General features: G+C 33.0%; 1 protein-coding gene and 1 long non-coding RNA gene across 4 annotated transcripts in view; one reads left to right on the forward strand and one right to left on the reverse strand.

The window, feature by feature from the left end:
- Positions 1-1,123: 1,123 nt before the first annotated feature.
- The window catches only part of oxsr1b (oxidative stress responsive kinase 1b), a 66,080-nt gene continuing 40,661 nt past the window's right edge, over positions 1,124-26,542 (forward strand). For both annotated transcript variants that reach the window (XM_051098684.1, XM_051098685.1), the window contains exons 1-2: positions 1,124-1,361; positions 21,159-21,271. In XM_051098684.1, coding sequence (XP_050954641.1) covers positions 1,292-1,361; positions 21,159-21,271 — 183 coding nt within the window. In that variant the 5' untranslated portion in view covers positions 1,124-1,291. The remainder of the gene's footprint in view (positions 1,362-21,158; positions 21,272-26,542) is intronic.
- LOC127156017 (uncharacterized) lies at positions 21,187-23,870 on the reverse strand. Of its 2 annotated transcripts, XR_007825668.1 has the most exons (3): positions 22,739-23,861; positions 21,436-21,542; positions 21,187-21,304 (listed from the first exon to the last, which is right to left on the reverse strand). It is a non-coding gene; the product is annotated as an uncharacterized LOC127156017 (long non-coding RNA). The 2 variants fall into 2 exon arrangements; XR_007825667.1 differs by having other exon boundaries at positions 21,436-23,870.

Genomic DNA, 26,542 nt, shown 5'->3' on the forward strand with positions numbered 1-26,542 from the left:
AAAAATAGTAGATTACACAGTAAATATTAATTCATGACGTTTAATATTTTGGCTTTCATCACTGTTTATCTTTCTTCAGGAAAAAAAAGTATGAGCAAAATCAAAAATTTAACCTAGGAAAGGTTGAAATTTGGTTGAATTGGCATAGAATGACCTTATGTGACCCTGGACCACAAAACCAGTCATAAAGGTCATTTTTTTTTAAAATTGAGATTTCAACATGATCTGAAAGCTAAATAAATACGCTTTCGATTGCTGTATGGTTTGTTAGGATAGGACAATATCTGTCTGAGGTGCAACTATTTGAAAATTTGGAATCTGAGGGTGCAAAACCACAAAGTCACCTTTAAATTTGTCCAAATGATGTTCTTAGCAATGCATATCACTAATCTAAAATTAAGTTTATGGTAGGAAATTTACAAAATATCTTCATGGAACATGATCTTTGTTTAATATCCTAATGATTTTGGGCATAAAAGAAAAATCAATAATTTTGACCAATACAGTGTATTTTTGGCTATTCCTACAAATATACCCGTGCTACTTAAGACTGGTTTTGTGGTCCAGAGTCACATAATTTATACAAACACGTTATGAAGATAAAGAATGGCCCATGTACTGTTTATTCCACGAGATGGCAGTATAATAATCCGTACAAAAATGGGCAGTGGCCACAATGCATTTTATTACAATACAAAATTAAAAGTTTAATAGTACTAGGCCTGATTTGTCAACACTTATTGCAATAATTTGCTCTAAGTGAATGTACCGAACTAGGTTGGAAGTTGTGTTCCTTGACGTCTAGGTTATTTAAACCTAAAGGTTATTTACTTTGCAAATGTGTTTTCCCCCCATATTTTTTAAGTTTGTGTACAGAAAGAAATGTCATATAAATATTTCTACTAAATCAATTATATATTAATATCATAGTTATACGTTAATATTATAAAACCATATTGCTAAATAACATTTTATTAGAGTAACAATAACCAGTAACTAATATTTTGGCGAATTCTACAATGCTAATGGAATAGTTAAGAGGGTAATTATTCCACACTCAAGATGGCCGACTATCGCGTCCGTCAGTGTGTAGGAATGTGGTGGGCGTGGCTTTTGGCGCTAGTGGCAAAGTTTGGGAATGATAGAAAGGCTGTTGAAGATAATCGCGGAGAGGAGCTGGAATGCTACTGCTTTGCGGATTACAGTAACATTCACACGTTGTTTTCTGTAAGCACCCAACTCTAGTGCTCGGATTCAGCAGGATTTAAATAAAGGTACGCAATCCTGAGACATGTCGGAGGACCTGAGCTCCCAACCCTGGTCCATCAACAAGGATGACTATGAGCTGCAGGAGGTGATCGGTGAGTGTGTACCTTTATCACAGCCGGTGTGCCTGTAGAAATAAGTTATGTTTTTTGCAGGAAACGCAGGTTGAAAATAAGTGAAGGGTTTGTTGTTGTTCGGGGTAACTGTTAGGTTGCTGGCGCTTCTGTAAGTATGAAGCTAAGCTTTAAATAATGTATTTAAACCGGGGTTTGGAGTTTTTAAAATTAGCAGTTGTTAAGAGCAAATGGCACTGAATTTCAACGTTAAAGAAGTCTTACAAGCTAATGGGTTAAATAGGTGTCTGCAGAAGACTCAAACCTCCACCTCAGTTGTCAAGCCTGTCACGTATGCCAATTTCAACTTCAACTCTCTCCCCCTCTCTCTCTCTCTCTCTCTCTCTCTCTCTCTCTCTCTCTCTCTCTCTGTGTGTCTGTCTGTCTGTCTCAATGAGCATATTATATTTAACCGTTTCACTACCTTAGTGAAATTCTGAATGTGTCGAGGAAGTTTCAAGTGAATAGCCAGTTAACATATTTCTGCATTTCAGTATTTGTCATATAGTTCCACATAGAGTTTGCATTTCATACCGCCACAGAACAGCTAAATTATTCTGCACTCGACGACGCCTCATTCTGCTGATAAGCCTGAACACGTGCAGTAACGCTCCTTCGGTAATGACTTCCTTTCTTTTTCTTCTTTAGTATTCTCAGTTTTAAATTATATGTATATACACACCTATAGGTTGACAGCATTGTGCAATCTATAATGCAGGTACCGCCCACCTTTGCTGTTGGTTAAAAAATTGCTTACTGACTAATGCTCAGCATTAGTTTACAGATGACTGTTAAAACATTTCGAAGAGTGAGCATAGTCTGCTTAATTTAGATCCGAGTGAAATGTCAGACCGGTGAGACCCCCGTTTCATTGTGGGCCTCAAAACCCCACAGAGTACAACATATACAGTACTGTCATAAACCAGAAGTGAGTTATTGAGGCTTTAGACCCTTTATGACCTTTACGACCAATATACTGTAACATTCCATCTATTGGGGTCTGATTATACATTATAAACAAGTATATGCACAATATTTGACTTATATATATATATATATATGTGTGTGTGTGTATATAAGTCAAATATTATATATTTATGTTATGTTGTGTGTGCCATATAGTTCCACATAGAGTTTGCATTTCAGCGATATATATGTGTATATATATATATATATATATATACATATATATACACATATATACACACACATATATATATATATATATATATATATATATATATGTGTGTGTGTGTGTTATGTTGTGTGTAGGCCTATTAAAACTTTGAAATATTTGCAGTTATATATGTAATATTTAATGTTTTTATATATATATATATATATATATATATATACACACACACATATATACATATATATGTATATATATATATATATGTGTGTGTGTGTGTGTATATATATATATATATATATACACACACATATATATGTGTGTATATATACATATATATGTATATATATATATATATATATGTGTGTGTGTGTGTGTGTGTATATATATATATATATATATACACACACATATATATGTGTGTGTATATATATATATATATATATATATACACATACACACACACACACATATATATATATATATATATATATATATATATATATATATATATATATATATATATATATATATATATGTGTGTGTGTGTGTGTGTGTGTGTGTGTGTGTGTGTGTGTTATGTTGTGTGTAGGCCTATTAAAACTTTGAAATATTTGCAGTTATATATGTAATATTTAATGTTTTTTTACAGAAACATCTCTAGGGTGCATTTATTTGATCAAAAATGTTGTGGAATATTATTACAATTTTAAGTAACAAATTTCTATTTTAATATTTTTTTAAGATTTTTTGTTTTCTGAGGCAGAATTTTCAGCATCATTACTTCAGTCTTCAGTGTCACATGATCCTTCCGAAACCATTCTAATATGCTGATTTGGTGCTCGGTTATTATTATCAAATATTATTGGTCTGCGAATTTGAATAATGACTTATTCAGTGTTGAACAGTTATTTTAAATTTTAATAATATTCAAGAAATAACTTTTTTTGGGGCAGGTAAATGCAGCATCAGTTATTCCAATTATTCCTAACTTTTGACCAGTAGTGTATATGCATACACAAATACATAGTATTAAATACATAGCTCATGCTAGAAGACTTTTCTGTTCATCAAGGCTGCGTTTATTTGATTAAAACTGCAAAAAACCAAAACAAACAAACAAACAAAAAAAACAGTAATACTGTGAGATATTATTCCAATTTTATATAGGGTTTTTCTATTTTAATATACTTTAAAACAGAATTTATTCTTGTGATGCGAAGCTGAATTGTCATCAGCCATTACTTCAGTCTTCAGTGTCACAATCCGAAATTATTCTGAAATGCTGATTTATTAGTGTTGGAAACAGTTGTGCTGCTTAAAATATATGTTTTAACCTGTGATACTTTTTCAGGATTCTTTGAATAAAATAACAGCATTTTTTAAAAATTAAAAAAATATTTTGTAACAATATACACTACTGTTTAAAGTTTGGGAGCAGTAATTTTTTTCTTTTTTTCTTTGAAAGAAATTAATACTTTTAATCAGCGAGAATGTGTTAAAAGATCGTAAAGTGTTATATTGTTAGAAAAGAGTAAATGCTGTTCTTTTTAACTTTTTATTCATCAGAGTATCCTAAAAATCTCAGGTTCCAAAAAATATTAAGCAGCACAACTGTTTCCAACATTGATAATAAATCAGCATATTAGAATGATGTTTGAAGGATCATGTGACACTTAATAATGGAGTAATGACTGATGAAAATTCAGCTTTGCGTCACATAAATAAATTATATTTTAGATTTTAAAACTGTTGTTTTAGATAGCAGTACTATTTCACAATATTACTGTATTTTTGATCAAATATGGAACTTTAATGAGCATGAGACTTCTTTACAACCTTAAAATTGACTCATCCCAAGCTTTTGAATGCGAGTGCTTTTGAATGGTGATTAAAGGAGAAGTCCACTTCCAGATCAACAATTCACAAATAATTTACTCACCCCCTCTTTCTGTCTTCAGTCGTAACGAAATTATGGTTTTTGAGGAAAGCATTTCAGGATTTTTCTTCATACAATGGACTTGTTACTTCCCTAACACATCTACTGCTTACAAAAACGTTGATCACACTACAAGACAAAACTATAATGCTATAAGAAACAGACAAGATTAATTCATTGTTTACCTGGGTCTTTATTCTATGATTAGCTCACCTCACCTCTTATCTGACAAGTTTTCGGGTTTGAGTTGTTCGTTCATCACGGGACAGCCCCGTTAAGATGAACAAATGACTCGGAAAAACCCAAAGACTCGAAACAGGTGAACTAATTCCAGTACAGAACCTAATAGGATGTTGCACAATAGTGACTGAATGAATTCAGTCACTCCCAGAGATGACTCGTTCTTCCTGAGTCACATTAAAGATTTGCTCAAAATGAACAAATCGTTCAAGAATGACCCATCACTAATTCGTAGCATCGTGAACACGCATCCCAGAGCCTGTGCTGCACAAGCTTTTGTGCTTAAAGTATACAAATTTTTATTTTTCGAAAAGAAATGACCGATCGTTTCGCCAGATAAGACCCTTCTTCTTTGGCTGGGATTGTTTAGAGCCCTTTGAAGCCGCATTTAAACTACATTTTGGAAGTTCAAACTCGGGGCACCAATCAAGTCCATTATATGGAGAAAAATCCTGAAATGCTTTCCTCAAAAACCATGACATGAACATCTTGGATGACCAGGGGGTGATTAAATTATTTGTAAATTGTTGTTCTGGAGCTCTCCTTTAAAGGTTTGGTCTGGAAACTAAAAGGTTAAAGGAAAGAGGCACTGAACAAGATATTTAACACTAGTCTTCTCCAGAGGGACTTTTCCTGTAATAATAAATGCACCATATGAGTTTTAACAGAGTCCACCACCCCCTTCTTTTGTGGCCATAAAGACAGAGTTATATGCTGTAATTCGTTTTGATGATCCATGACTCTGTCCAGAGAGTGAGTTTTACAGCCAGTCAGTATAACAGCACTGCAGAGGTTCTTCAAATCTGCTTTCTAGGCATGATCTACCCCCATGCGTAACTCTCTTCGTTCTCTAAATGCTTTATTGTCTGTATTGTTTTGGTTACTGGTCGATTTAATCTCGTTACATCGCCAGGTTTTAGCATGAGATTACCTCTGTGTGCAGTCACACGAGTGCTGGAAGAGTCATCTGATACCTGACATATTTCTTCCAGGGCTTTAGACCCCAAAGGAAGGTTTTCCACACAGCTTTTTTTTTACGTGTTCCATGTTTTGACAAGGTTTTACTAGTTTTCAGAGCTGTAAAGCTCTTGCCAGAATAACTCATAATACGATGCAAACATTTACCACTTTTAGTATTAAATCAGGGTTATTAAATGATGTTAATATGCCCCAATAATTTCATGTTTTTAAAATGCAAAATGTGAAAAAAGATTATAATAAACTACTACTAATTACTCTATTTCAGCAAATAAGTAAAATTGTGTTTTTGGCAACAGCTTGGCTTTTCCCAACAAACAGATGTTTTACAATTTATCTTGTTAACCAGTGTAAATAAATAAATAAATGTACCTGTCAAAAGTTTTTGAACAGTAAGAAGTCGTCTGTTCTGCTCATCAAGCCTGCATTTATTTGATACAAAGTACATCAAAACAGTAAAATGTAGAAATATTTTTACTATTTAAAATAACTGTTTTTTATTTGAATATATTTTGAAATGTAATTTATTCCTGTGATTTCAAAGCTGAATTTTTAGCATCATTACTCCAGTCACATGATCCTACGGAAATCATTCTAATATTCTGATTTGCTGCTCAAAAAACATTTATTATTATGTTGAAAACAGTGAAGTAGAACATTTTTTTTAGGTTTCTTTGATGAGTAAAAAGTTCAGAAGAAGAGCGATTATCTGAAATAGAACATTATAAATGTCTTTATCATCACTTTTGATCAATTTAAAGCATCCTTGCTAAATAAAAGTATGAATTTTTATAATTCTTTCCCTGAATATAAATGAATAAATAACTAAAAATTGGACTGACTGCAAGCTTTTGAATGTTATAGTGTATGATATTACAAAATCGTTTTATTTCAGATAAATGCGCTGATGTTTGGATCTTACTATTCATCAAAGAATCTTGAAAAAAATGTATATATAAAAAAAAAATAAATATAATAATAATTTAAAAAAAAATATATATATATATATATATATATGTGTGTGTGTATGTATGTATATATACAAAATTTTAATTTAATTATTAAAGAAAAAACAATGTTTTTAAATAATCGTAATAAAATTTATAACAATATATAATTTTGATAAACATTTTGATTGATTGTGACTGAATATAAGATGACAATATGGCATACTGTACTTGATGATAACCCAAATGTGCAACAAATAGAAATGTTTTTCCTTTAACCTACTGCGCATTAGGGCCTAGCCTGTGCCTAACCATGCGTGTGTGTGTATGAGAAACAGATAGAGAGACTGGTCAAACCTGTCTATGGTGCCTCCTTTTGACTCATCAGCTCTAAAGTACCCCACACCTTTAACATTTCAGCTTGTGGAGGAAAAAACGTATCATCTTTCATGCTTTACATATTTGAATTCACACAAATTACTTTGATATTTCAGCTTGGATTTAAAATGTAGCCTTAGCCTGGGCTTGTCCTCTTTCTGTTGCTTTTATCGCAGTGCACCGATATACAGACCTTAACGTTTCTGGTTTGTTTTTGTAAGCTCTACTTTCCTCAAAAGATTTAGTTATTACCTCCAAATTCTTGGAAGGACTCTCTGTATGTGTCCCTGTGAGGATATGTTGTGCCCTCTAGCATGCACCTTCAGAATTGCCTCTTTGTTGAGACCTGGCATGTGACGTGACATGCCAAAACAGGAGTTCATGCTAGAGGCGAGTTCGATTGTAGACCTTCTAGTTCAAGTTTAAGGTTTAAGACACTTTAAGCTTCAGTTATTTGGTTCTTTGTGTTGCTCTACTGTATTTTTTCACAGTCTCAGTTATTATTCTGCTTTTGAACTCAATCCCAGGTGTCTCTAAATAGCTGAGTCGCTAAGTATTTAAATACCTTAAAGGGATAGTTCACCCAAAAATGGAAGTTCTGTCCTAATTACTTACCCTCATGTCATTTCAATCCTGTGAGAACATATTTTGAACACAAGATATTTTTGATGAATTCTGAAAACTTTCTGACTGCATAGACAGAAAAGCAACTGACACTTTCAAGGCCAAGAAAGGTAGTAGGACATTGTTAAAATAGTCCATGTGACATCATTGCTTCAACCTTAATATTATGAAGCTATGAGAATGATTTTTATGCACAAAGAAAACAAAAATAATGACTGTACAGAGCTCTACGCTTACTTTTTAAATATAAAAAATTTAGGAGCACAGTCCAAATTTTAGCAGCACCTGAAATCAATAATCAAAAAGTGAAATGTCACAGAATTTGTCAAAGTTTGAATGAATTAATCAAAAGTAGGTCATTACACTTAAATCAAACCGCAATATGGACTAGTATCTTTAAGTATTACGCTGCGAAATACCATTTAAATGTGAATCCTGCATGTTCTGCGTGTCTCTGTTTTAATGAGAAGACAAGCTGTTCTGTTTACTACACACGTTGAAACGCGTGTAACCTTCCCAGTGATTTCAGCGTCTGTCGTCTCACTAAATAAGGACATAAATACATAAACAATATCTGCTGAGAGTCACTTCATGAGCATTTGACCGTTCCATTTTAGAAAAACTAGCGTTATATCATATACACACAGAACTGTAAAGGTAGACACGGCGACACGTCAAAATAAAAGTCCGGTTTAACATGAAGACATTGTGCCAGATACTATTACTACTACTACTAAAATGAAATAAACATTATTTTTTAGGGTATAATCACACAACATTTCTTCCATGTTTTATTTTTAATAGTAAATTCCCCTTTGTTTGCCAAAAAAAAGTTTGTTTAATTTTCAATAATTAAAAGATAAATGAAATGAATGTTTTATGCCTTCTTTTGATAACCAGAACATTTTAAATACATAAAACAGAATTTCTGAGGGTATAAAAAACCTTTCATGAGGCTATTTTAAGAATACATTTGAATAAATTAAGTATGCATTCAAATAATTAAACAATTAAAAAATATGGTGAGAAAAGCATGTCATTTTTGTTAAACCTTTATTAAATTGATGTGAAATTGTATAAGTTTCATGATTTTAATTAATTAGACATGCTCTTTGATTAATAAAATTTAAGTTAACCATTAAAAAGGAGTTGAGAAAAATTAAAATGGGAAAAAACAGCATTTGGAAAAAAAATATAATGGAATTTGGGAAAAAATAAAACGGATTTCACAGGGCCCTAGGCTCAGAGGTGGCATGAGTGCAGTCAAATTCATAAATTCATGTTGAGATTAATGTTTTAAATATGACATTTTGAATACAGAAATATGAAATGATTTAAATAACTGAAAAGATACTTTAAAAATGAAACTAAATCTTCCAGTAGGTGGCAGCAAGTCACTGATTTAATTACTGAATCATTCATTCATTTGATTCGCTCAAACGGCTGATTCATTCAGGAGTAAAGCAAGTGACTGTCTTTATGAATGGGAAGTTGAATCATTGACTCACTAGATTCGTTTAAAAAAGCGTTTTCATTTATAAACGAAACACCGCTGTGTTTGAATAGAGATGCGCAGCGGCTCAGTTGTGACTTTCAAACAAATTAGTTATATAGTCAGACAATGTAAGTCACTTAATATGAACTTCTTGTTTATTTAACTGTTGTATTAAATCAATATCTCATTTACAAACACCCTTAAAAATGATTATTATTATTATTAAAAGCTGTCACTCATCTTAGTTCATTGCGATCTCACAAAGTTCCATTATAATCAACAAAGTACTCTATACTGCACAATAAATCTCTTATTTTGACTCTTTCTACACTTTGTTCATGAAAGGATATGTGAGGATGTCTGTGATACATTACTCAACGTTGCAAAAACACGTAGAAACTTTTGAAACTCCCCTCAGCGCAAACACAAATATGCTGATCGGGTCAGTTGCACTGGTGGTCCTAAATATTTTTACAGTCGCGCATAGTAGTTTTCAGTCGCAAATGGTCGCACTAAATAGTTAAGTCGCTAAATATTTAAATATCTTAAAGGGAAAACGAAAATTCTGTCCTAATTACTCACCCTATGTTGTTCCAAACCCGTAAGACCTTTGTTCATCGTCAGAACACAAATTAAGATATTTTTGATGAAATCCGAGAGCTTTCTGACTGCTTAGACAATAAAGCAACTGACACGTTCAAGGCCCAGAAAGGTAGTAGGACATTGTTAAAATAGTCCATGTGACATCAGTGCTTCAACCTTAATATTATGAAGCTATGAGAATGCTTTTTATGCACAAAGAAAACAAAAATAATGACTTTATTTAACAATTTCTTCTCTTCTGCATCAGACAGTGTTCAAGCGAATCGAGAAGTCTTGATTTAGATTTGCAGGATGGTGTAAGCTTGATACACACAGACTAGGAGTTGGTTGCTCTTCTGTCGCTTCATTGGGCTCATTTTATGGCACTAAGCACTTCTCTGTATCTGAATCCTTATGTAAACCGGCCAGCGGTGTTGAGCCCAGCTGGAAGCTGTAGTTGCTGACCAGAGCAGCTTTTCTGAAGGCCCTGTATTCTTGTATTCCAAGTATTGCTTCCGTTGGTTTAGAGAAATGCACTGAAAGAAAGAATGACCTCATGTGAAATAAAAGAAGCAGTTTGTTTTCATCAGCCACCTTATAATTATTAATAGTGCTCGCTAAGCAAAGCATTACTATTACTATTGCTCATACTTGCGGTTTGATATTTGAACACACCCCCAACAGTAAGTATTAAAAATCAGTGCATAAATTACCCTGCGCAATTGTGCCACAGACATGAATGATACCTCAGATAGTTTGTAAACTGATATTTTAAATAGCCTTAAAGTGATAGTTCACCCAAAAATGAAAATTCTGTCATTAATTTCCCACCCTCATGTCGTTTCAAACCTGGAAGACCTTCCTTCATCTTCAGAACACAAATTAAGATACTTTTGATGAAATCCGAAAGCTTTCTGACTTTCAGTAGACAGCAACTTAACTGACACGTTCAAGGCCAGGAAAGGTAGTAAGGACATTGTTAAAACGTGGACTGTTTTAACAATGTGCTTACTACCTTTCTGGGCTTTGAAGTTTGTCAGCATCTGCAGTATGTAGTATACACTATACAGTGTTTCACCTTCCGTTGCTTTTATGAGAAATATCGAGCAGCTTTCAGTTGGCAGAAATGGAGTTGAAGGCACATGTTCTTTCCATTAAAAGCGTGACTTTTTGAATGGAGTCGAAATTAGTCATCGTTTCCTTTTGTGTTCCAGCCAAGGATGGGTTTGTCCGATTCGTTTCGACCCTGTTAGTATTGATTACAGACAAAGAGTTGCTTTAACTGGATCACATTATATTAAAAGAATATAGTCCAGGAGGATTTCCCAGGTACTTCTGTTTCTCCGCTCTCCTCTGGAAAGTTCACAGTGTGTGAGTTTGGAGCACACTCAGCAGAACCATTGTGTTTGTATCTTCCCAGGGGAGTTGGAGTTGTGTTATTGCACTGATCCTAGCTGTTCTTTCCACCTCAGAGAGCAAAGAGTCTCATCGGATGGAGTCAGACCCATGGAAAATGGACCGTGCACCATTTCTCTCTTCTAGACTTGAAATGTTTGATTGTTGTTGGAAATGTCTGTAAGGTAAAAAAGAAGCTGTGTTTATGACTGTTGACTGAAACTCCTTTTACTTGTAAGTAATCACATTGATACAGGCCATTTGATTGATTCAACCGTTAAACCCTGAGTTTGTGAATCTTTTTGAGTGATTCATTAATAGGACCGCATGAAATCGCTGCCGATAGCCTTGTGGGCAGCGCACCGATGTATGGCGCAGTTGCACTTCGGGTGACCCGAGTTCGAATCCCGTCTCGTGGACCTTTCCCGATCCCGTCCTCATCTCTCTCTCCCACTTGCTTCCTGTCTTACCTCCACTGTCCTATTCAGAAAAAAAATGCAAAAAAACAAAAAAAAAAAACAAAAGGACCGCATGAAAAGTCTCATTAGTTCCTAAACTTGTTCCTAAATAATTTTTTTGTAAGTCAGACTATACTGGTTGTTCTGTATGCTTTTGGTTCAGTAAAAAGAGCCAATCAGGCTACACTGAATCACTTAAAAGAAGCAGCTCATTTGAAACATTTTTTCATGAATTGGACTACGCTGATTGTATGTGTTCGCTTTGGATTTATTTAAGAAGATTTGATTGTGTTTTGTTCACTTTAGATTTAGTTAAAAGGACTAGTTCAAATGAGTCATTTGTTTGTGAATCAGGCTTCATTGAATCACTTAAAAGAGTCAGCTCGTTTGAGACATTTTCTTCATGAATTGGACTACGCTGGTTGTATTGTGTTCACTTCAGATTTAGTTAAAAGGACCAGTTCAAATGAGTCATTTGTTTGTGAATCAGGCTACACTGAATCACTTAAAAGAGTCAGCTCATTTGAGACATTTTCTTCATGAATTGGACTATGTTGGTTGTATTGTGTTCACTTCAGATTTAGTTAAAAGGACTAGTTCAAATGAGTCATTTGTTTGTGAATCAGGCTTCATTGAATCACTTAAAAGAGTCAGCTCATTTGAGACATTTTCTTCATGAATTGGACTATGTTGGTTGTATTGTGTTCACTTCAGATTTAGTTAAAAGGACCAGTTCAAATGAGTCATTTGTTTGTGAATCAGGCTACACTGAATCACTTAAAAGAAGCAGCTCATTTGAGAGATTTTCTTCATGAATTGGACTACGCTGGTTGTATTGTGTTCACTTCAGATTTAGTTAAAAGATCCAGTTCATATAAGTCATTTGTTTGTGAATCAGGCTACACTTAATCATTTAAAAGAACCAGCTCATTTGAAAGATTTTCTTCATGAATTGGACTACTCTGGTTATATTGCGTTCACTTCTAATTTAGTTAAAAGGACCAGTTCCAATGAGTCATTTGTTTGTGAATCTGGCTACACTGAATCACTTAAAAGAATCAGCTCATTTGAGACATTTTCTTCATGAATTAACTTCACTGGTTGTATTGCGTTCACTTCGGATTTAGTTAAAACGACCAGTTCAAATGAGTCATTTGTTTGTGAATCAGGCTACACTGTTTCACCTAAAAGAAGGGGCTTGTTTGAGATATTTTCTTCATGAATAGAACTACGCTGGTCATATTGCATTCACTTCATATTTAGTTAAAAGAACCAGTTCATATAAATCGTTTGTTATTTAGGGTACACTGAGTCACTTAAAAGAAGCAGCTCAATTGAGATATTTACTTCATGAATTGGACTTCGCTGGTTGTATTGTGTTCACTTCGAATTTAGTTAAAAGGACCAGTTCAAATGAGTCATTTTCTTTGTGAATCAGGCTACACTGAATCACTTAAAAGAAGCAGCTCTTTTGAGACATTTTTTTCATGAATTAGCTTTACTGGTTGTATTGCCTTCGCTTCGGATTTAGTTAAAACGACCAGTTCAAATGAGTCATTTGTTTGTGAATCAGGCTATACTGAATCACCTAAAAGAAGGGGCTTGTTTGAGATATTTTCTTCATGAATTGGACTACGCTGGTTGTGTTGCTTTCACTTTGGATTTGGTTAAAAGGACCAGTTCAAATGAGTCCTTTGTTTGAGTCCGGTGGCACTGGTTATGTTGTATATTTTTAATTCACAAAAAACATCCTTTTCATATCTGACTAAACTGACTGTGTTTATGCTTTAATGCTTATATTTTTAATTCACTAAAAGAACCAGCTCATATGATAACTTCTTTCATCAGTTGCTCTACACTGCTTGTGCATGTTACGTGTTTGATTCACTAAAAAGAACCAGTTCATAGGAGTCATCTGTTAGTCAGTTAAATCAAGCTTCATTGTTTGCACTGCATGTCTCTGAATCTCTTAAAAGAATCAGCTCATATAAGACATTTTCTTCATGATTAGACTACGCTGGTTGTATTGTGTCTGCTTCTGAGTTTTAGATAACGCTGATTGTGCTTCTACTTTGTTTTTGATTCACTAAAAAGAACCAGTTCATGCAAGTCATTTGTTTGTGAATCAGGCTTAATTGCACTTCATGTTTCTGAATCTCTTAAAAGAATCAGCTCATATGAGACATTCTCTTCATGAATTGGACTACGCTGGTTGTATTGAGTTTGCTTTCAGATTTAAAAATCACACTGCTCTGGTTGTTATATTTTTGATTCACTAGAAATAACCAGTTCGTATGAGTCATTTTCTTCATGATTCTGATTATACTGGTTGTGTTTGTGCTTATGTTTTTGATCCACTAAAAATAACCATTTAATATGAGTCACATTGTCCAACAGATGAACTACACTGATTGAACTGATGTTTTTGATTCAGGAAAAAAATAAGCTCAAATGATTGACTTTCTCTATCAGTTAGAGTGCTTTAGATTCAGTAAAAAAGATTTCTTTGTTAAAGAAATAGTTCACCCAAAAATAAAAATTCCGTTATTAATTACTCACCTCATATCGTTTCAAACCCGTAAGACCTTCAGTCATTATCAGAACACAAATTAAGATATTTTTAATGAAATCTTCATGCGCTACCCTCGTGAACGTGCATTGCGTTGCTGTCTGTGCAGGGTCAGAAAGCTCTCGGTTTTCATTAAAAATATCTTAATTTGTGTTCTGAAGATGAACAAAGGTCTTATGGGTCTGGAACGACATGAGGTTGAGTAATTAATGCCAGAATTTTCATTTTTGGGTGAACTATCCCTTTAATTAGACTTGATTGGTTACACTGTAAGCTTTTGATTCATTAAAAAGAATTGGTTTCTGAGTCATTTGACTGCAGTGGTTGTTAAAACATGTTTTGCTGTTATTTTGTGGTACAAGAAGGTAACAGGAAATTGCAAGGTTTTGCAAAAATCACATTTCGTCATCCTATACCACTTGTCCACTTGTATTTTTCAAAATCCAATTTGCCCTCAAAGCGAATCTTACACATTCCTGTGCATCAAGTCAGAGCTTTTTTTTTGTAGTACGAAGCGTCCTAAGTGTGACATGTCTCAGTGCGGCCCAGAATAGTGTGAGGAATGCAAGCCCAGGAAATGTAATAAAGGGCTCCTGATGTGAGAGAACAGGCTGGCTCAAGGTAGCACAAACAGACAACTATGCATGAAGGAGCACATTCAATCCACCTAGCCTATTTCAGACGCTGGTCTATTGGGTCATCCACCGCAAAAGTCAAATTTAACATTTGATTTTGATTCAGATGACATGCATAAAGATTCAGTGCTTGTTTTTTTCCAAAATGTACCTTTCAAGTGTCACACTCCCTTTTAGAAAATTTAACTATGCTGAATAATATGATTCCTTCTTCATTGTAAAACAAGTGAACCAAATGAACCTCTTTTTTTTGACAAGTGACTTTGAATTCAAAATAGCTAGTTAATGCGTGATACCGGAAAGTAATTGAAGGCTATTAACCTTTATCTCCTCTTAAACTCCCTTATGAAGTTAACATCCACTTTAATGAGACATCAAGTTGAGGGAGGAAGAAATGAATCATTATTCAGACTTTAATAAACCTTGAATCAGATACATTAAGTGTTTTCCACTCCAGTGTTTCCCCTGCCATTGTATTAGGGGGGCAGCCTTTGGGACTCGGCCTTTGGGACTCATTGTATGACAACATAAACACATGAACTTCATCTCCAGAGCTGCTGTGAGAGTCACTTCATGTGAATTTTACCGTTTCATTTGAGAAAATTAGCATCATATCACAGTGTATACACACAAAAACGAAAAAGTACGGTTTAACATGTAACACAAATGTATTAGTCTTGTATTACTTTAGTACAGTATAATGTAGGTGTTTATATATTCGTATTTCTGGCAAATTTAAATAAAACAATTAAATGCTAAAAAAATAAATATTACAACAAGATTAACCACCTAATTGTAGAAGAAAATTCTATAATAATTATGAAACAATTTTAAACAGAATATTCACACAATTTGTCTTTCATGTATTAAATTAAGTTTGTTTGGCAACAAATAAAAGGGTTTAATTTTAATTTCATTAAAATAAATAAAAGTTTTAATGTCTTCATTTAATTATCAGAAATTAAAACACAAAAGAATTTCTGAAAAAAAAAGAAAGAAAAGAAAGAAACGATTGTAGGGCCCTATTGGTCAAAATGTTGAAATTTAGATTTTTTTGACTTATTTTTTCACTGAAATAAATGTACAGAGAGTAAAGAGTAAAGTAACTATTACTGGAAAAAAAGTAGGGGAAACACTGCACTCAATCATCGGATAATCTGAGAAGCAACCACACAACTTACCTGATAACGTAATATTGAATCATTCGATTCAGAAATTAGTAACAGGCCTCCATAAAATTGTGTTGCTGTGGTGCAGATGTACACAAAGACTCTTCTTCTGTAGTATTTTCAATAAAATCAATAGTGTCTGTGACCCTTGTGAACCCTAACAAGACAACAGGACTTATTGCACCCGATACACCTGCGGCTAATAACTGACCAGATGAAAATGTCTTTGATGTTCACGTCGTGAATGTTATCAATACTTTATTGCGTTATTATAATGAAGTGTCGTGACTTTATTATATTTATTATTGGGTTGCTAGGCTGCTTTTGCTGTTGTATTACTTCCTTCTGTGTGACATATTTGACACGTTTATTGGAGACAGAAGGAAGTTCTGGAAGTTGAGAAGCACTCAACAGTTTGAGAGCGGTAAAACAAGATTAGTTTGTTAGTATCTGTTCAAAAGGTTAGTAAGATTTTTAAATGCTATTGAAAGAAGTCTCTTATGCTTACCAAGGGTGTGTTTATTTGGTCAAAAATAGAGTAAAACAGTACTATTGTGAAATATTATTGCAATTTAAAATATCCGTTTTCTGTTTTATTTAGAATGTAATTTATTCCTGTATGCAAAGCTGAATTTTCAGCATCATTACTCCTGTCTTTGACACATGATCCTTTGGATATCATTCTGATATGCTGATTTGGTGCTCAACAAATATTTTTTTATTATCAGTGCTAAAAACAGTTGTGCTGTGGAAATCAAACTTTGGAAGTTATTTATTTGTTTTTGTATGTATGTAGAAATTAAAAAATTACTGTCATGCAATTTATATTGTAGATTTAGAATCACAAGCTTTATACATGCAGCAAGTTGCAGACTTAAATTCAGTTTAATGAATTAATATTTATATTTATGCAAAGTTAGTTTGTGATTATTTGTAAATACATTTTACATACTATAAAAGAATATTTTATCTGAACAAATTAAAAACTTAAGCTCTAGACTCAGTTTAAGGTTTATTTAAGAATTAGATGATGGCAAAGATAGTAATTTTTAATAAAAATATAGAAGATTAGTGTGCATAATTAGCTGATCGATGCTGACCATTTAAAAAAAGAATATGAAATGAATATATTGCAAAAAAATTATGAAATTAATATATTGCAAAAACGAACAAAACAAAACAAAACAAAAAAAAAGAAGAAGAAAATATTACATTTTATGTACATATAGTAACAAATTCTGATTTTGTTCCATTTTTATTTTTTTGGATTCACTTTTTTTCAGTTTTACTTTTTCTAGACTCTGTTTTAATGGTAAAAACACCAAAAAGAATGTCTAATTAATTAAAATAATGAAATGTACACAATTTAACAACAGTTTATTAAAGGTTTAACAAAAATGTAATTTTTAAGGCCCTGTGAAATAGTTTATAAATAAAATATTAATGTATTTTATGTATGAAATGTTTTATTTATTTTTCTCTCTTTTTTTTTTTTGTTTGTTTGTTTTTTCTGTATTCAGTTTTTTCCATTTTATTTATTCTAGACTCTTTTTAATTACTTCTAGACTGTTTTAATGGTTAAATAAAAAAAAATAATCTAGTTGTTTCAAATAATGAAAACTAAAACAATTTATCAGCAATTTATTAAAAGAATGTAAAATTGAAACAAAAATAAAATTAAGGCCCTGTGAAATAGTTTTGTTTTATTTTTTATTAAGTTCCATGTTTTACATTAATTTTCTGTCATTTATTTGAATGGTTTCATTATATTTTATTCATTAAATTAATTTTATAGTTAATAACATTTTTTATTTTATAGTTTTTTTTTTCCCTCTCAAATTCAGTTTTATTTTTTTACCAAATTCTGTGTTTTCCATTTAATTTTCTGGATTTAGTTTTAATGATTTCATTAAATTTTAATAATCTAAAGCATGTCTAATTTAATAGATTTTATAAGTAAAATATTTATTTGTTTATGTATGTATTTATTTATTTCCTTAATACCATGTTGTGTATTTACATTTTTCTGGTAAATAAATTATGGTTAACAATTCCTTAAATAATATTATATATTCCTTAAATAATGTTTTAATAATTTTATTATTAGTAGTAGTACTGCCATTACATAAAGTAATATATTTCTGTCACAATTTCTTCAATTTAAACCAAACTTTTATTTTGACGAGTTGCTGTGAAGACCTTCAAGTTTCTGTGCGTTTCAAGATTCCGAAACAGTAAAATGCTCATAAAGTGACTCTAAGAGCAGTTCTAGAGATCATGTCCGTGTTTTCATGCCCTAATATATTTAGGTGGCAGAGGCTGAAAACACCACAAGCGTCACACACGGCTAAAAATGTTTTCTTTTGGCACATGCGTGGTCAACTTTAGTACAGTCTTCCCTAAATCATTCTTAACAACCGATTGTTTGTTTCACAGTAGGAATTTACATTTATACTCACGCTGTTGGCTCAGGCAACTCGATCTTCTTTCTATCTGGTGAGTTGCACTCTTATGTATGGCACAGAATCTCAAATATAGCTCTAGACTCTGACTGATGAATGTTGAACGTCCCGGCTGACCTGTTATTCACAGCTGGCACTCTGAGGGCCGTGCTGGGGACCAACATCCTGCTGCAGGCCATAGCGTACAGGCCAGGATGTGATTAATGGAATTGCTGTCAGCACTTTTTGGTAACATTTTAGCTATACTACTACTACATGTTCTCCCAATGACTGTATACTAACTAGTCAGGGGCATTCAACACAGTAGATTTTTTTTTCCTTCTTCTAATCCGTGGTGCCCTGCTGGTGCAATTCAAATGCTAAACAATGAGGACTTTGTTATTATTAGCCCATATGGAGTTTGGGTAGATGATTAAAGATGATTTAAAAAATTCCCCCTGCCTCATACCAGCACAATAATACGTCATCTATATTCAGCTCGCAGTGGAAACATAGGTGCGCGCTGATTTACGAGGACCTAGCGTCCCGTAGCGTCTCGTCTTCTATTATTCAGGATGTGTGGACCTGGACGACCTTGCGTGCTCAAGGATAAGCGTCTCCAGAAGTGTCTTGTCTGCTTTCTCTCTTGTGCCAGTCTGTGGTGCCATGAGCAGAACCTCATTAATGCACTCTGGAGATTAACCTCAGCAGTAAAGTTGAAAGCCAAGTATAGCTCAAATCCTTTGACTTATAGTCTGGTAGGATTTAATAGTCTTCTCGCATGAATGTCCAACGCTGCAGCGACAGAGGAATGTTTTGATTTAGCATTTAGCTGTCAGATCTTCTCCAACACTTTCCCAGGGAGTAAATGTTATGGCTGGAGATAAATGTCATTGTTTAATGAGCAATTATTTTTATGTTAAAGTGGCTGAAAACAATATGCAGAACCAATCAAGGTTGTATTTGTGTTTGTAATTCATGCAGCAATAAAGCATTACGTTTTTAATATAACGTTGTGAAAATGGGCATAATAATAATAGCTATTATTACTATTATTAATTGTAAAATATTTTAATTTAGGGCTGCACGATAAATCACGTTGTGCACGTGATGGAGATTTACTACTAATTAAAGAACCGGCTTTACTGACTAAATGCGCATTATAATCGCATACGATTTATTGTACAGCCCTATTTTAATTGTTATTATTGTTTTTTTCATTAGTTGTTGTTTTTGTTATTATAAATGATTTACAAATAATTTAATTGTTTTGTTGTTATTCTTTTTTTTTTTTCCTGAGTAATAGTCATGTCATTTATGCAACATTAAAGTATACCGTTTTAATATAACATTGCTTTATCATAATAATAATAATAATAATAACAATGAAATAATGAATGATTGTACATTTATTATTGATATGTATTTTTTTAATATTTTTACTTTTTAACAGTATTGGACATTCATCATCCATACAAATATAACTTTTTAAGAGTAATTGTCGTTTGTCATTCATACAACAGTTCAATATTCAATTTTTTTTTTTTATTTTTTTTTTTTCTGAGTAATAGTCATGTAATTTATGCAACAATAAAGTATACCATTTTTAATATAACATTGCTTAATGAAAATAATAATAATAATAATGAAATAATTAATGGTTATAAATTATTTTTTATTTTTTATATTTTTTATTTTTACTTTTTTGACATTTTCATTAACAAATATAATAATTTGAATATTACATGGCATTATGAAAACAATAATAGTTATTATTATTATTATTATTATTAACAATAATAATAATAATAATAATCATCATCATAATAATGATTTAAAATAATTTAATATTTTTTTATTTTAAAATTTTCAGAGTAATAGTCATTTGTTATTCATACAACAGTAAAGTGTAACAATTTTAGTATAACTGCATTATGAAAACAATAATAGTTATTAATATAAATAATAATAACAATAATAATTTTAAAATAATTTAATTTTTTTTTCATTTAAACATTTTCAGAGTGATGGTCATTTGTCATTCATACAACAGTAAAGTATACAATTTTAATATAACGTTGCTTTATGATGATACTACTACTACTACCACTAATTATTATTATTACAGCAATGATAAAAATAATAATGATGATAATAATGAAACCATTAACGATTATAAATAATTTATTATTTATTTTTTAAAATATTTTTACTTTTTGATAGTAATAGTCAATCATCATCCATACAAATATAACATTTTTAGTATAACAATTTTAAAATTGCATAGCATTATGAAAATAATAATTTTCAATGATTTCAAAGTAATTTAATTGTTAATCCTTTTTTTTTAGATTTTTAGAGTAATATTCATGCATTTGTCATTCATACTGCAGTATATCATTTTTAATATAATATTGCTTTATAATAATAATAATAAATAATAAGTAATGAAATAGCAATTTTTTATTTCTTCAGTTTTTACATTTTTATATTCAATTATTTAGATTATTTATGCCTTTAGTTTGCATTGTAGTCAGATTTTTGTTTCCTTCTCTTGACATAGTAACTTGTTAATTAATTCAATTAATTCAATCCAACAATTAATAAAGATTAATTGTTGGACAGCCCTAATGTTTACTCACTTTAGGCCATTGGTGTAATGTTTTATGGATTACGGTTTGAGGTGTCTGGATGGTTCAGGAGAGTTTTGTTCCTCTTCATTCTTCATTTGTCCTGACTTCATGTCCCATGCAGCTCCTGATGTACTGAATTTAACATGCTTTCTTGTGTATTGTAGGAAGCGGCGCTACGGCTGTGGTCCAGGCTGCCTACTGTGTGCCCAGGAAGGAGAAGGTTGCCATCAAACGCATCAATCTGGAAAAATGCCAGACCAGCATGGACGAGCTCCTGGTATTGAACCTCCTTCGGCATATTTAAACAGCACTGCATTGAACATACTAGATATTAGCACAAGCATGAAAGTCAAATGGGGTTTGAATTACATTCCAGAATAGGGTTCTCGTCATATGGAAATTTCACATGTTCTGCTTAAAGGGAAAATGAAAATTACTCACCCTCAAGTCATTCCAAACCGTAAGACCTTCGTACATTTCATACATGGAACACAAATTTGGAACATCAATGGTTCAACCGTAATGTTATAAAGCTACAAGAACACTTCCTGTGTGCAAAGAAAACAAAAATAACGATAAGAGGCTTGGTCGACCAAAATTAGTCAAAAATCAAAGGAAATCACGCAGTCCATGACGGACAGATTGTTAAGGGCTTGTTTATGTGGTAATATAGTACATTGGGCAGGACGTCTAAACTCTCTATCATTCATCAACCTCAAATATGACACTTTATCTGAAAGATCAACTTTACGTGGCAGCTTAATGTAATGTTAATCTAGAAAAATGAGCGCTTTTCAAGTTTCTGTGCGGAGTTTGAAAGCTGAATACTAGTGCACTTATACTGCATGACAGATGGGGGCGCTGTGCCGTCACTTGCACTTAAAATACTCCGTCATTTTTGGTCATACAGATAAAAGTAATACATCTTTCAAACCTGTAATGACTCTGTTTATTTGTGTGCGCTCACAATAACAAAATGTTGCGCTTTTGTAAAATAATGAGAGCAAACAGGATGCGCTTTCTACCGTCTCGGTCTCTGTGAACTTGAGCGTGAAACTTCGAAACTCTTCGATACTTGCCTTACAGACATGAAAAATATATCTATATAGAGTGAAAACAAACCGTTTCAAATAGAAAACAAATATTCTCAGTCTATGCAGGGTCAGAAAGCTCTCGGATTTCATCAATAATATCTTAATTAAATAGTCTTATAGGTTTGGAACAACACGAGGGTGAGTAATTAATGACAGAATTTTCATTTTTGGGTGAACTATCCTTTTAAATGTATATGAAACCTGTCTGACATGATCCCAGTTGTGTGACATTTAAAGGCTGCATATGAGCAGTACCACTCTATATGTCATGGCTCATAAATGCCAACACCTTTTATGAACTGACAGTGAATAATGACCGGACCGGACCGGTTGTAATACATGGACAACTTACTGACTTAACTCACACAATTACTTTTTTTTTTTCACCCAGGTGTGTTTTACGTTACACACAAAAGTATAGCATTAACATAATATACTCTAAATGCATAGATTAGGTGTATTTTTTTACTATTTTTGGTTGGTAAAATCATACTTTTTATTATTATTTGTATTTTTGGATTTGTTTGATCAAAACATACAGTAAAACAGTAACATTGTAAAACATTACTATAATTTAAAATGTTCCATTTGTCTCCTCACTGAATAAAATTATTAATTTCTTTCCAAAAAAAAACCAAAAACGTACAAACCCCAGAACCTTTGTTCGGTTGTGTAAATGTGTGCATTCGCACTGTCCGTAAATGAGAATCAGAATGGTTTCATGCGAGAAAACGAGTTGACACACGAGTTATACCATTTCCAGATTGCCAGGAAACCATTATTAAATGGACCAAAGGGAATCCCTGTGTTGTTTTCCAGTTTTTATATCCTAGTTAGAATTCCCCCTTGTGCTTTTTTGTGAATCACAACATTGACTAATGTAAGACTTCATCCCAGTCATTAAAGAACTTTCTTGCCTCTCTTCCAGTTGTAAAACACCAATTTCGGTTTGAAGGTTTCCCAGATTGCCTTTTTGTTACATTCTTGTAAAGCTACAGCCAAGTTATAGTTTCCATTCATGAGCCCTTATGTTTCTACACAAATCCTTTCCCCTTCTCAGTTTATTAACTTCATCTGTCAACTCCTCAAGGAGCTCAAAAGGTCATACTTTTGTTCCTCGTGACCAGGCGGAGCCCGTTGCGTCGTTCAGTGGGAAAGCTCATATTCCCGATTTACAAGCTCGCTGCGGGAGGCTACCAGAAACTCAATTTTTCCCACATCCAGGTGTCTTACAGAAGTCGTGGCTGATATTATCCCTAGTCCCGCCCTCTGTGATTTCAGTAAATGGAGACTTTCTTCCAGCTGGACTGAAGTAAACCCTCGGGAATGACTTAGGTGAAAGTTAAAGGGAGATTCTTTTAGAGTTAGGGTCACATGGAAAATTTGCAGTTCACGTTTCCTCCGATGCCTTCACTGCCTTTATGACCTGCTGAGCGCTCTCTTCAACACAGAGGAGGCATTAAATTAAAGCCAGATTGCTTCCGTAATGATCGGGAGCAGCAGGCAGCTATTGCGTACAATGCATCAAGGGTTGCATTCGGAGGAAATTCCTTCCAGAGGTTTGGGTCAATTTCACTTCTGATCAGGCCAATTTGCTGGAGTGTAGCATGCTCTAGTTCTTCCTAACATGTCCAGATAGCTGTGGAAAAAAAAAAAGAACAGGACAGTCCAAACAAGTCACAACGCTGAAGCCGTGTGACTCTGTTGTGGTGGGAGGAACAATTTTGCTCTCTGACTGAGCTGCGATCCTGTCAGTGCCACTGACGTCAAGCTGAATCTATAGTGACCCCACTGTGTACCACTGCAGCGTTTATTCTACGGGGACGTGACAAGACCTCCCCAAGGCCGTCTCTAATCACATTACTTCTGTGTCTGCCAATTGTCCGTCAGATGACGGTGCTCGAAATTACTGCATTTCTCCTAGATAGATTAGTTGTCTAGAGCATGGCTTCATTTCATCTTTTAGTCTGTACTGTTTTCAGTTGATTAGTGAATAAAACTTTACTAAACATACAGTTGAACTCAAAAGTTTACATACACCTTGCAGAATCTGCAAAATGTTAATTATTTGACCAAAATAAGAGGGGTTATAATAAATGCATGTTTTTTTTTTGTTTGTTTAGTACTGACCTGAATAACATATCTCATATAGATAATAACATATAGTCCATAAGAGTTAATAGCTAAATTTATAAAAATGACCCGTTCAAAATTTACATACACTTGATTTTTAATACTGTGTTGTTACCTGAATGATCCACAGCTGTGTGTATTTTGTTTAATAATAGTTGTTCATGAGTCCCTTGTTTGTCCTGAACAGTTCAACAGTTAAATCCATCAGGTCCTACGAGTTTTTGGTTTGTCAGCATTTTTGTATATTTAAACCCTTTCCAATGACTATATGATTTTGAGAACCATTTTTTCACATTGAGGACAACTGAGGGACTCATATGCAACTATTACAGAAGGTTCAAACACAATGCATTAACAGCCGGGGGGTGAAAACTTTTTGAATTTGAAGATCAGTGTAAATTTAACTTATTTTGTCTTCTGGAACATGTAAGTGTCTTCTGTAGGTTCTGAATGGCAATACTAAATTTAAAAAAAAAAAGATACTTAAGCAAAATAAGAAAAGTGTAGTGTACACATCTTTATTCTGTTCAAAAGTTTTTACCCCTGACTCTTAATGCAAAAAATGAAAATATGGATCTCAAAATCATACAGTTATTGTTGAAAAGGGTTCAAATACACAACAATGCTAAAAAAAACAAAACAAACAAAGAATTTGTGGGACCTGAAGGATTTTTCTGAAAAACAGCAGGCAGTTTAACTGTTCAGGACATACAAGGGACTCATGAACAACTATCACTAAACAAAAAACAGCTGTGGATCATTCAGGTAACAACACAGTATTAATCAAGTGTATGTAAACTTTTGAACGGGTCATTTTTATAAATTAAACTATTATTTTTTCTTGTGGACTATATGTAAATGTCTTTTATGTGAAATATCTTATTCAGGTCAGTAATAAATAAAATATTTTGTTAAAATACTTTACATTTTTTAGATTCTGCAAGGTGCATGTAAAATTTGTACCTCAACTGTAGTGCACATCCCATCCAGTAATTGCAATATAAGCTTTGTGCTTTGTTCCTTTTGATAAAACAGCTTGTAAACAATGTCACATAACGTTACATTTACCCCAGGAAAGCCATTAAATGCCTATAAATGCCAGCTAGTCGGCTAGAAAAAAACAACTCTAGAGAAGAGCATTTTGCTATATTAGTACATATTCATATCTGTTTGAATAATAAATAACAGGTTTTTACTACATTTGTTTAACTGTTTATTAATATAATGAATTGTTGAGAAAAACATATAATTAAATCATCAATATGAAACAAGGTGTTGAAATTTTCAAGGAATGAAATGCTCATATCAAAAGTCAAACTGCAATTGTAATACTTTCAAAATAGCTATTATGTTTTTTTTTTGTTTGTTTGTTTTTTTTAACCAAAAAGAAAATTATCCCATGATTTACTTACCCTCAAGTCATCCCAGGTGTATTTGACTTGCTTCTTCTTTCAGACGAATATAATAGTTAAGAGTTGTATTAAAAATATCCTGGCTCTTCCAAGATTTATAATGGCAGTGAATGGCTGTTGAGATTTTGAAGTCCAATAAAGTGCATCCATCCATCATAACAATTACTCCACCTGACTCCAGGGGATTAATAAAGGCCTTCTGAAGCAAAATGGTGTGTTTGTGCAAGAAAAATATCCATATTTAAAACTTTGAAAACCATACTCTCTAGCTTCCGCTAACTGTCATACGCACATTCACGAGAGAGTGCCGTTTCAGCAGCTGACAAAGGACCGTTTGACAGCCCTAGAGAATATGCTAGTCTCATAAGAATCTCCTCTTAGCTTATTTTAAAATCCTTTCATTTTTCTTTACAAATCCTAATTTTGTAACCGGTGTTGTGTTTTGCGCTCTTCCACCACGTTCGCCTACATCCTACGTCATCCAAACGCCACTCTCTTGTGAATGTGCATACAACAGTTAGAAGCTAGAGAGTATGATTTGTAGTTTTAAACACATTGATTCACTTCAGAAAGCCTTTATTTTTCCACAGAAGCCATGGAGTACTTTTTATGATGGATGGATGCACTTTATCGGACTTCGAAATCTCAACACCCATTCACTGCCATTATAAAACTTGAAAGAGCCAGGACGTTTTTAAATATAACGCTGATTGCATTAGTTTGAATGAAAAAAAAGTCATAAACGCCTAGGATGGCTTGAGGGTGAGTATCCCTTTAAGGTAGTTGAAATTCACATGTAAATGAGATTGTGAAAATTCAGCAATTTTCCTTTTACCGATCTCAAAGGAAATGCGCTTAAAATTGATTGTTCTTTTCTGAAAGTGAATGAGCTAAATATCCTGCTGACCT

This window comes from Labeo rohita, chromosome 24, assembly GCF_022985175.1.
Source record: "Labeo rohita strain BAU-BD-2019 chromosome 24, IGBB_LRoh.1.0, whole genome shotgun sequence".
In the NCBI taxonomy this organism is placed as follows: Eukaryota; Metazoa; Chordata; class Actinopteri; order Cypriniformes; family Cyprinidae; genus Labeo; species Labeo rohita.